The sequence below is a fragment of the Myotis brandtii genome, unplaced genomic scaffold, assembly GCF_000412655.1.
Source record: "Myotis brandtii unplaced genomic scaffold, ASM41265v1 scaffold339, whole genome shotgun sequence".
Lineage (NCBI taxonomy): Eukaryota > Metazoa > Chordata > Mammalia > Chiroptera > Vespertilionidae > Myotis > Myotis brandtii.
Genome location: NW_005363061.1, coordinates 151501 through 163806, shown reverse-complemented (window position 1 = coordinate 163806; position 12306 = coordinate 151501). Strand labels below are relative to the sequence as shown.

General features: G+C 51.4%; 1 protein-coding gene across 2 annotated transcripts in view; it reads left to right on the top strand.

The window, feature by feature from the left end:
• Positions 1-12306, top strand: part of ACO2 (aconitase 2, mitochondrial) — a 41410-nt gene that overhangs the window by 16277 nt on the left and 12827 nt on the right. For both annotated transcript variants that reach the window (XM_005871362.1, XM_014543834.1), the window contains exons 2-4: positions 1313-1449; positions 6228-6486; positions 10483-10575. In XM_005871362.1, the coding sequence (XP_005871424.1) occupies positions 1313-1449; positions 6228-6486; positions 10483-10575 (489 nt within the window). The remainder of the gene's footprint in view (positions 1-1312; positions 1450-6227; positions 6487-10482; positions 10576-12306) is intronic.

The window sequence follows — 12306 nt, the reverse complement described above, 5'->3', positions numbered from 1 at the left end:
CCCTCCTGCTGGGGGGGGGCGGGGGGAGGTGGGCAGTGCTGGGGGCGCTGTTCCGAGTGGGGTTGGTGTTCACCACTGGGTGACCTGCACAGGGAATGGCACTTGTGCACTTGTATTGGTTCAGATGCTGAGATCGGCAGGGGTTGGATTTAAATGTCCTGGTGACACAAAGAAGGGAACCTGGGCAGTAGCTTGAGCTTTGCCTTGTCCTTGCCCAAGGGCATATTCCCCCTTAGACAGGGAATACCACCTTGAAGGGAAGTGGCTGTTCCTTTCCCTCTGTCATTTCTTGGGTTCAGTTATTCTTCCCTGGTCACAATGAACCCTTGGAAGGTTGTCACCCACAGTTTAAAATGAACTAATACAGACCCCATCATAACAATCATTTATCTATTGCTGTATAACAGGTTGTTGCCCCCAAACATAGAGTATTTAAAACAACAAACATTTCTTGCTCAGTTTCTGTGGGCCAGGAATTTGGGAGTGGCTTGTTTGGGTGGTTCTGGTCAGAATCGCTCAAGAAGTTGCAGTCCAGATGTCAGCCAGGGGTGCGGTTATCTGAAGGTTTGGCTGGAGCTGGAACACTCGCTTGCAAGATGGTGTGCTCACACACCTAGCAACATGGTGCTGGTTATTGGCCACAGTTCCTCTCCAGGTAGGCCTCTCCCAGGGAAATGTCTTAACAACATGGCGACTGTCTTCCCCAGGAGCAGTCAAAGAAAAAGAGCCACGTAGAAGCTATCCTTTTTATTACCTAGTCGAAGGGATGAGAAAATATCCAAAGTTCATGGATGAAGTTTTCCTCATTAATTCTTGCATCTACTCAACAGTCATTTATTGAATCTCTAGTATGTGCCAGGTAGTCTAGATACAGAGATAAATAAGACAAATAGCGCTTGATACCAACCCTCAAGGAACGTGTAGTGCAGTGGAGTAGCAGCCGTGCCATGATTAGTGCTTCACAGCTTACTGAGAACTTTCACAAATGTTCTCATCTCCTCTTTCCACTAACCCTGTCATCAGCGGAGCTGGTTATGCCCCCATTCCCCATCTCCTCTGGTGCTCAAATGATGATGGATTTCTTAAGCTGATAGAACTTGACTTTGCTCCAGCAATTCTGGCTACAAGTCCCTTACCCTTTCTCCTGCCACAAGCTGTGTTCCTTGTGGCTGCTGTATCATCCGTTTCATCCCTATGCCTCAGATGAGGAAATCGAGGCTGCGGGCACTGAATAGCTCTTGACGTTGTCATTTCTCACTTTTCACCACCCTAAGTCCTCCACTGACAGTTGCTGTTGCCTTTCTTCTTGCAGAAAGCCCTGGGTGTGCGGCAGTACCATGTGGCCTCAGTCCTGTGCCAACGGGCCAAGGTGGCCATGAGCCACTTCGAGCCCAATGATTACATCCGCTATGACCTGCTAGAGAAGAACATCGACATTGTTCGCAAACGGTAAGGCCGCTGGGGGAGCTGGGGGACGGCTAAAGGTGCTGCTTTTGCTACCTGCCCTTTCAGGCAGCAGAGCGGGTGCTTGAGGAAGAGTGGTTGAGGATGATGGCAGGAGCAAGGCGCTTAGGGTACAGTGGTCCCTGCGGAGGAGAGGCTTTGCCGATTGGTGGTGGTCTTTCTCCCTCTGCCGAGGAAAAGTCTGTTATCAAGAAGCCGGTGATATGGACTGGGCCTAAGTGCCAGAGAAATATCTATTTCCTCTTCTGCGAGTGGGCCCGGAGGAGAGCTCGGGTGGGATCTGGAGCATATCTTTATGGGGTCTCCCTTTCCTCATTTGGTAAAATGGCAGCCATCTTTGCACTGCTGTCCTGTGTGCCTGGTCCTGGGCTAGATGGTGGCACCAGAAGGATGACAAAGATGCCGCAGGAGGATGGGGTCGGGGGCTGGTGGTATACACCAGCCAGCACTGCTCCTGGAACTTGAACAGCTCCCCACCTGGTGACAGTGACCCTGGGAATAGCGAGAACAGATATGAATATACCCATGTTACAGCCAGGGAACAGGCTCAGGTGGAGAAGCAACTTGCCTGAGGCCACACAGTGAGCGAGTGGTGGGACCTTGTCCCATGTCCTCATCCAGTGCTCTAGCCATTCTCCCACACTCCCTCTCTGTGGTCACTGTTTGCCTCTTTACTGGTATCCTCACGTCAGTTCTAAGGGTAAGGACTGACTGAGTCTTTATCTAATTGTAGTGAGGACCTGTGAGTGTTTGGCAAGGGTGGTCATACTAATAGGAGCTACCTAGGTGTCCAGTTTGGTCTAGGCACGTCACATACATGATTTCTATTCTTTTCAACAACTTCTGTAGGTTGTTGTTACACCCTCCTCATTTTGCAGATAAGAAAATCAGTGTCATAAAAAGGGAAGTTACTAAGACCCTTGTACATACTGGGGCTACTTTATTTGTTCTTAACCCTACTCAACTAAGTTTCCCTCTCTCTCAGAGTAAAGCTTTTGGTAGGGGTACCTAACCAAAAAAAAAAAAAAAAAAAAAAAGAAAGAAGAAGAAAGAAAAAACGTCAGTGTCAGCTTGGGGGAGTGGCCTGCGGTCCCTCCAGCTCCAGTGCCTCCCAGTGTCAGTCCCAGCCGTCTTGTGGGTTTCATCTGGGCTGCACATTAGAGTCACCTGGGAAGCTTGTAAAACCAGCCAACACGGCCCCTAGCAATTCCGATTCAGGTTGTGAAGGTCTTTCTTTTTTTTGGGTCATGAAGGTCTTACTCCTGAAAACGTGGTCCAGGGATCAGCAGCAGCAGCATCCTCTGGGATGTTGTTAGCCATGCAGAACCTCAGGCCCTAGCCCCGCCCCACTAAATCGGAATATGCTGTTTAACAGCCTCTCATCAAACTGTCAGGAGTGCTGGCCAATTTCCCAGCTGGTTCTAACATACACTCACAGTTTCCAACCACTGTCCCCATCAATATGGGGTCTGGTAAAAATATTGTTTTCCCAAGGAAACAACATTTTATTTATTCTTGGAGCTCTCTGACCATAGCTCGGTGGGAAAATGATGGATTTTCCTTTAGACTCCAAAGCATTTCCACCTTGCTCTTCATCGTGCTTAAAAGGAGAGTTAACATAGATGTTTGCTTTACAATAATGTGACAAAGAGTATTATTCACCTTTTAGTCTTTGCTTTAAAAAATTAACCAAAAAGCCCTAACCGGGTTGCTCAGTGGATAGAGCACCAGCCTGCGGTCTGAAGGGTCCCTGGCTCAATTCCGGTCAAGGGCACATGCCCAGGTTTCGGGCTCAATCCCCAGTGGGGGACGTGCAGGAGGCAGCCAATCAATGATTCTCTCTCATAGTTGATGTTTCTCTCTCTCTCCCTCTCCCTTCCTATCTGAAATCAATAAAAATATATATTTTTTAAATTAACCAAAAAACTACCCTCTAAGGCACTGGGAATTTTTTTGGTTTTAATTATATCTGTAAAATTAACCAAAAAAAGATTTTTTTTCCTTTGCCTGTTTATTACAACCCTGCATTAACCAGAAAAGTCCATTAACTTTCAGCATTTTCCAGATTAGTGCAGATAAAGGATGTTGCCATAGAGCAGGGGTTCTCACGGGGGGAGGGGTGTGGGTGTCAATTTCGTCCCCGAGAGGAATTTAGCAATGTCTGGAGACATTTTTGGTTGTCAGTGGGGGCACGGGGGTGAGAGAGTGAGTGTTATTTAGTGGGTAGAGGCCAGGAACCCTACTGAACATCCTACAATGCAGAAGAGAGCCTCACAACAAAGAATCATCTGCCCCAAAATGCCCGGGGTGCCACGGCTGAGAAACCCGTAGGTAGAAAAGAAGGTAGAGTGAGGCTATTCTAAAAAGATGTTAGTGAATTAAACACATTTAAGAATGTTTTGGAAATCCAGGAGACTTGCAGGGGGGACTCTTTCTCCACCCTTTGTCCGTGACAGAAGGGGCCCAGTTCTGTCTTAGCTGGTTTTGCTCAGTGGTTAGACCCTTGGCTCTCAGACCGAAGGGTCGTGGGTTTGATTCCTGGCCAAGGGCACATACCTCGGTTGCAAGTTAGATCTCTGGCCTGGATCAGGGTGTGTTCGGGAGGCAACCAATTGATGCCTCTCTCTCCCCCTCCTCTCTCCCTTTCACTCTCTCTAAAAATCAATGGGAAAATATCGTTGGGTGAGGATTAAAAATAAAAAATAAAAAGAAGGGGTCCAGTTCTGTTCCTGGGAACTGGCTCTGCCATTTGGTGAAGCAGAGGGACAGAGGGATATAGAAGACCCATTTTACTCCTCAAGGAAATATGATGATGGACTCGTCCTTGGGCTTTTGTCATTGTCAGACTTTTTTATACAAGTTCAGGCATTTGCTGTCAAGGCCTTTAGTTTTAAAGTCCATGTGCTATTTTTTTGTCTCCTCTGGGACCCAGAAAGGGGGGTCGTGCTCTGTAACTCACTGCTCATCCCACTAGCCTTGGAGATGCTGCACAAAAGGGGGCAGGCTGTGCCTCAGGCCTGCCCTATTTTTATTCAAGCTTCTCATGACAGCAGAGCATAGAGATTCTCAGAATTGACACTTGCTCTGCTGTTGCCCACAGAGCCAGCACCTTAGGGAACTCTTATCTCCAGGGACTTGGTAAATTGAGAGTAAGGGGCTGGAGCCCAGGCTAGCAGAAGAGAGGTCCCCGCTTTCCCAGCAGAGCCCTGTTGAGACAGTGCAGGGCGATGGAAGGAGCACAGACCTGGAGCCACTGCTGGGCTCCTTGCCCTCTGCTCTGCCACTCGTGACCGGGGGCACGTTACCTCCGCTGTGTTTCAGCTTCCTCATCGTCTTGTGAGGATGGAATGAGTTACATACAGGAAAGTGCTAGCAGTGTCAAGCTACAAGTGAGTGCTGTCATAAACCAATCTGTAGTGACAGAAAACCGCCAGTGGTGGTTTGGGGATGGGGGCGAGTGGGAGGGCACAAGGAAGCTTTTGGGGGTGATGGATGTGTTCATTATCTTGATTGTGGTGGTGACATATGTGTATCCATATGTCAGAACTTATCAATCGGGTACTTTAAATATGTGCAGTTTATTGCACTCCAATTATTCCTCAGTAAAGCTGTTTTATTATAAGTGCTATCTGTTACCTCATTCCAGTCAAAGTCCTGGACTTTAGAGTTGGTGAGCTCCCAGAAAAGGACTGTCGCTAATCTGTCACATTGGTTTAGTAATAGGGTCAGGTCTAGACCCAGAGCCTCTGACTCCTAATCTGATGCCATTTTTTTTTTTTTACTTATTGGGTGTGAGTGGAACTCTGCCTTCCCAGGAGGCCTCAGGTTTGGCATAAGCTTCGTGCGTGGGGGAGGCAGTGTGAGGTCCAGCCAGGGCTGCTGTGCCGTGTGGGCAGCCAGGTGCAATGGGCAGCAGCAGGGAATCATCAGGGCGCCTCAGGTGGGTGGTTGAGAGTTGAGTTGGGGGAACCCTGGGGAGAAGGAAGCATTTGAGTCCTGGCAGAGGTGCACCTCCCTTAGGGTCAGACTTTTCTGCTGTTTTGGCCCTGATGAGGAAGGAGGGGAAATGGGGTCTGAAAAGAGGAGGACCAGTGAAAGGCCAGAGGCAGCGATAGGGGTTTCTGTTCTTAAGAGCTGACAGCCACGCCTCTCTTAATGGGGGAAGAGCAAGTGGGGCTAATGGGCAAGGCTTTAGCATAAAAGGGTAAGAAGGCCTCCTCCCCCTGGGGTGGAGGTTGTGAATGGAGGGTGGGCAGGTTGGGTGTCGGGGTACTGGTGTGGATCCTCTGTCTTTGTGGGGCCGACAGCACAGGGGAGTTGTTCATGGACCGAGAGAGGGTTCAAGGAGAGCCTGGCTGCGAACTTGAGCAACTATCACCACTCCGCTGAGCCTCTGCTCCCCCTTGGTTGTTTTATTAAATGCCAGGAATACAGTGAGGATTAGACGGTATGAAATACATGTAATCGATGCTCATGAGATAATAGTGGTTAATATGCTGAAAAAACAAATATTCTTAAAAACAAAACAAAACACCACCTCTTGTGTTTCACTTATTCATCAAGTAACTTTGAATCACCTAGTAAGTGCCAGGCACTGTGCTGTGTGCCGGAGATGCCACAGTGAGCAGGACCGCTCCAGCCTTGTGGAGGGAACAGTCCCCTCCTGCCCTCTCTCAGGGTGACCATGTGCACAGAGGGGCAGTGCTGTGGGTGGGCAGGGGATTGTGCAGACAGTACCAAGCAACCTCTTCCATTTCCCGCAGACTGAACCGGCCTCTGACCCTCTCTGAGAAGCTTGTGTATGGACACCTGGATGACCCAGCCAATCAGGAGATCGAGCGGGGCAAGACGTACCTGCGGCTGCGGCCGGACCGCGTAGCCATGCAGGACGCCACGGCCCAGATGGCCATGCTGCAGTTCATCAGCAGTGGGCTGCCCAAGGTGGCGGTGCCGTCCACCATCCACTGTGACCATCTGATCGAGGCCCAGGTCGGGGGTGAGAAAGACCTTCGTCGGGCCAAGGTGAGCTGAAGGTGGTGTGGGGGGACAGTGGGTGTGACATGAGGTGAGAGGCAAAGCCCTCGAGGGAGAGAGAGAGAAACATCAATGATGAGAGAGAATCATTGATTAACTGCCTCCTGCACGCCCCACACTGGGGATTGAGCCCGCAACCCAGGGATGTGCCCTGACTGGGAATCGATCCATGACCTCCTGGTTCATAGGTCAATGCTCAACCACTGAGCCATCCTGGCCGGGAATAGTCTTTTTTTTTTTATTGTTTTTATACTTTTCTAATTCTTAAAATATCATTTACTCATTTTGAAGATGTTAGAAAATACAGAGAAAACCTAAAAAACAAAATCATCCTTAATCTTACTACATTGATGGTATTTTTTTTTTCTGGTCCTTTATCTGTTATACTAGAGGCCTGGTGCATGAAATTCATGCACGGGTACGGTCCCTAGGCCTGGCCTGCGATCAGGGCCATCTTCCCTCAGTTCCGGTTGGCCATTGGGCGATCAGAGCCTGCCAGTCGGGGGAAGGACCAAGGGGTCAGCCGTTCTGCCCGCTCGCTGGCCCTGTCCCCGCCGCCACCACCCCGGTTCCCTGTTCACCATTGGGCGATCGGAGCCTGAAGGCCGGGGGAAGGGACTGAGAGGTTGGCCGTTCCCACCCCCGCCGCCGGTTGTCCTCTGTGCGGCACCACCCACCCCAGGTTCCCCGTTAGCCATCGGATGATCAGAGCCTGCCAGCCAGGGAAAGGAACTGAAAGATGGGGCGCCTCATAGTGATTGGTTGAGCGGTTGTTCTGGTCATTCCGCTGTTAGGGTCAATTTGCATATTACCCTTTTATTATATAGAATTAGAAAAATGATGCAGACATCAGGTTCTGATGAATGTTGGCAGCTGCTCTGGAGAGGGCAGTTTAAGTTTCCTGTTCTTCCAGCATCACGTGTGCACCCACTCACACTTTTGTCTGACCCCGAAGATCCTATCAGGGAGGTAGGCCGATGGCTATAATGTAAATTTGAGGCAGCAAAGGCACCGTGTAGTCAAGTCCTACAGCCGCATGGGGGCGGAGGGGATGGTTAGGGCCAGACCCAGATCCGGCTCCCCCTTGCGTGCTCTCTCTTACTGACTGGCCTCCTTTGGGGGCTTTCTTCTTCTGTTTTGCTTAATGAGACACAAAGGGCTGTGTGCCACACTGAATTCCTCACACCCTTCCTTAGGAACCAAATCCCTCCCCTGCCCCAGGCTCTGCTTGTGGTACCTTTGTGTGTGCTCAACACTTGGCAACAGCAGGTCTCTCCCAGATCTGGGCCTCCACCCTCTCCACCCCCTGCAGTGGAAGTGGGCGCCCCTCATGGGGGGCAGTTGGCAGGAGCTGAATGCTGGCAGGGCCTCGGCCCAGCCAGGCACAGAGCAGGGCATGCAATTGAAAGTGGTCCGGCTCCCAGGGTCAGCACAGCTCAGAGAGCCCCTCAGACTCATGGGAAAGGCTCAGGGCAGCTTTCCCATTCAAGCCCTTTCTTCCCCCGCTGGCCCGCCAGTTTGTGTCCTGGTTGCACAGCGGCTCTTTTTGTTCTCAGCTGAGAGAGCCCAGCCTGCAGGCCCGTGGTTTCCGTGTTCGCAGCAGCAGTGATGGTAGCTTTGCAGAGGCTCCTGTGTGCCCGGAACTGGGCATGCCCAGGAACTGGGACCTTATCACCCCTCTGGGTGACTGACTGCCCACAGCAGGGCACCACCCTCAGGGTCTGGCCTTCCCTTACTTTGTGAATTCAGAACCTACCTTCTGGAGGTGAGATTCACGGGATCATAAGGTTTCAGAGCTCATTCCCCCGTTTATTTAACAAATGTTTATTGAACATTAATTCTATGCCAGACACTGCTAGGGGCTAGGGATGCAGTGTGAACAAGACAGATGGGCCCTGCCATCATGGATCTTAGTCTGGTAGGGAGACAGAGCTAAACAGTCACACAAATAAATAGGAAATTGCCAGTTTGTATATGTTATGAAGGGAAAGCGCAGGACGCTGAGAATAAGAAAACTCAGATTTGTGGTTTGGAGGGTAAAGGACCTCTTTGAGGATGTAACCTGGGCTGGAACCGACCTGAGCAGATAAGTTGATGTTAACTGGAGGAAGAACATTCTAGAGAGAACAGTGTGCATAAAGGCCCCAAGGCAGGAAGCAACTCCATGCCTTTATGGGATTGAAAGGGAGTTGTGGGGCCGGAGCTCTGTGTGTGAAAGAGGGTGGGATGAGGTGTTTGGGGGCAGGTGGAGTCAGGGCCTTGAGGGCAATGGGCACCATCCCAGGAGTCATTGAAGAGTTTAAGGAGGGGAGGGATATGGTCAGATGTACATGGTTGGGGCGAGAGGCAAAGTGATCTGTCCAGGGTCACACAGGCAGCCTGAAGGGCCTAGGCCAGTGGTTCTCAACCTTCTGGCCCTTTAAATACAGTTCCTCATGTTGTGACCCAACCATAAAATTATTTTTGTTGCTACTTCATAACTGTAATGTTGCTACTGTTATGAATCGTAATGTAAATATCTGATATGCAGGATGGTCTTAGGCGACTCCTGTGAAAAGGTCGTTCGATCGCCAAAGGGGTTGCGACCCACAGGTTGATAACCGCTGCTCTAGGCCAAGTTCAGGCCCCGACACTGATGGACCACTCAGGGCACCACACTGCCTCTTCCCCACTTGCACAGACACCCGTGCATATGCACCCAGACAGGACTGCCTGACTCCAACCCTTGGTACCAGTTTTATAAGTGACTAGTGTGTAAATGAAAAAGCCAGTATAGTAATAATTAATCGGAAAGAGACCGCCCTGGGAACCCAAATTCTTTGTTTGCCATTCCTTCACCTGGGAGAACCAGATGGGCCCTCAGAAGGGTCATGGTTGGTCTGGCGTTAGGTGAAGGGGTTACGTGGTCTGAGGGTGTTTTATTGAGGGCCCAGGGGAGCTGACAGTGGGTCCCTCCTCTGCTTGGAGCATGGCTCTCCTGCCCAGAGGCTGCCTTTAGGACTCTGCAGTCCGAGGTGGTCCTACCCTCCTGTCAGTGGGGTCTCACCTGTCCGGGGGCATGCCATGGCTTCCAGGCAAACCCCGGGCTCCCATCCGGTGCTGGGAAGCCTGCCTACCCCCGAGGAGGCTGCCTTCTAATTACAGGCAGAATGGGTTTGGCCGCCCGCACGGTTTTGTTGAAACCTACATCTCAGGACATGATCCATTTGGCAGTCTTTCTTTTGGGGCCCATCAAATATATTACCAAGTACTGAGCACCTAGGCTGTGCCAGATGCTGGTCTAGTGTTCTGAGATATGGGAAGGTGCCCTTCGTTATTTCCTATCAGACTGTAGTTCTCGGGCTCTGGGGTGAACAGGCCTGGTTTCAAACCCGGGCTTCTCCGTTTAACTCTGGGATCTCCAGAACGTGGTCTCCCCTCTGAGCCTCTGTTTTGGCACCTGTAAACGGCTTGAGGACAACACCTCTCTCGCTCCTGGGATGGGTGGTGAGGATATTTACGCGATGCCCTTTCCGTAGTTGGGCGTTCGGTCAGGGTCAGCCGGGATTACAGATGAGGCCCCCGAGGCTCAGGTGGAGACTGCACCCAGTTCTGCGGTGGCCTGCCCCTCCTGCTGGCCTTGGGGAGGACTGAGTGCCAGAGGGCCCTTGGAGGTGATGTAGCCCAGTTCCTTCTACAAATGAGGAAACTGAGACCCCAGGCAGGGAAGGAACTTGTTCTGGACCTGCTCCCCGACCAGGAATCGTAAAACTGGGCTCTGTCTCTGCTCCCTTGCTTTCCTCCCAGGCCTGCCAGCCGAAACCCTGGGCCACCGGCCAAGCCCTTTGGGGCTATTTGTAGAGGCCCCCGGAGAGGGCCTGTCTGCCCAGTGCCAGCATGTCAGGCCGTGGGGGAGGTCGGGTGGGAGGATGGCGTGAGCAAGGGTCGGCCCGGACACACACAGACTGTGTTACTAATGCGCTGGGTATTGATTTGTCTCCACAGGACATAAACCAGGAAGTGTATAACTTCCTGGCAACTGCAGGTGCCAAGTATGGCGTGGGCTTCTGGCGGCCTGGCTCTGGAATCATTCACCAGGTAATGCAGGGCTTGGCCTGCCTTTTGTGGGGGGTGGCGGGCTGCCCTTAGGGAACCAGAGAGCACCTCCAGGCCTGAGGGAGGAGGGGAGATTGATGACAACATCTCAATCAGCCCTTAGGCTTCTCCTCTTTCATTTTTAAATTAATTTTCATTATGTCAGGTTACACATTCTCACTTTCCATGTAAGAAATTAAAATAGTCCCTTCTGCCCTGACCGGTTTGGCTCAGTGGATAGAGCGTCGGCCTGCGGACTCAGGGGTCCCGGGTTCGATTCCGGCCAAGGGCATGTGCCTTGGTTGCGGGCACATACCCAGTGGGGAGTGTGCAGGAGGCAGCTGATCAATGTTTCTCTCTCATCGATGTTTCTAACTCTCTATCCCACTCCCTTCCTCTCTGTGAAAAATCAATAAAATATATTTTTTTTAAAAAATAGTCCCTTCTGACCACTTCAGTAACCAACATTTTACGTTTGGCATGTTTCTTGCTGCCCTTCTCCTAAGCAGTATAGTTTTGTATTACTTTTTGTTTTGCTTTTTTTACACAAGTGTGACTCCTTGTTGCATGGACAGCTAACGCTAGCTGAGCACATGCCGTGGGCCAGGCATAGACTTAGCACTTTCAGAGAGTCACTTCCTTAGTGCTCACCACCACCCTATGAGTAGGGGCTTTTATTAGCCACACCTACAGGTGAGGAAACTGAGGCACAGAGAAGTTTATCTACTTGCCCATATGTGTGTGGGGGGAATCATGCCATCCGACCCGATGATGGAGCTGGATTTGCATCCAGGCGTCTGGCCCTGGTGCCAGTGCTCCCTGCTGCTGTGCAGCCTCCTGTCACCCTGGGCCCGCTTCCCCCTCAGGGCACACAGCTTCCTAGGCATCTTTTTGGCCCTTCGTGGTATCGGTAGGATGAAGGTCCCATAGGCCATGGGGCCGTGTCGGCCAGCAGTTCTTCCAGGGTCTCTCCAACGAGGAATTGTCTCTTGGTTGGCAGTTGTGTCTCTGTAAGTGCAAGCGTTTGTTTGGGGAGGTAGGTGCTGAGCTTTCCGTCACATGACCACTGTTCTGGTTTGTGGCTCTGCACTGATGGTGTATCTGTCATACATGGGATACCTGCCTCTGCACCTTTCCAAGGTGACCCGTCCCCACCTCCGTCCCAGGCCTCCCTTCCCAGGCCACCTTCAGGATGAGCTGAGTCAGGCTGTAATCCGACCTGTGGGACCCAGCACTGCCCCCTCTGAAACCAGAGCCACGGATCACTGCTCTGCCCTTTCAAACCATCGCCCTTGCCAGGAAGGGCTGCCTGGCAGCAGCAGGTCACATGAGTCTGCAGGGGCCAGAAAGCCTCTCAGTGGCAGGGCCAGGGAGGCAGGGGGACCCAGCCTTGGCCTTTTGTTGCTAAGGACACCCTAATCCAGGTGTCCCCCATCCTACCTCAGTACAAATGCCCAGGCCTTTTTGGAAGCTCCTGGGCCAAAGTTTGGGGATGTGAGTAATGGCAGCTCACCCCTGCCACTGGCCACCAGCTAAGCATGCACCCTGATGTATTTGTTTCTTTAAAAAGGAAATTCCCAGGGAATTCTTTACTTTTCTCTCCCCTTTGATGTCATTTCGCCAGCAGTTTTAATCCACCATGTCCAAGTCAAACCTTAGCTCCTTTCCCTCCCCCTTGAGTGCCTTGGCAGATTCTTCCCTGCACTCCCCTGCCAGGGCCTCCCCCTCACCCCC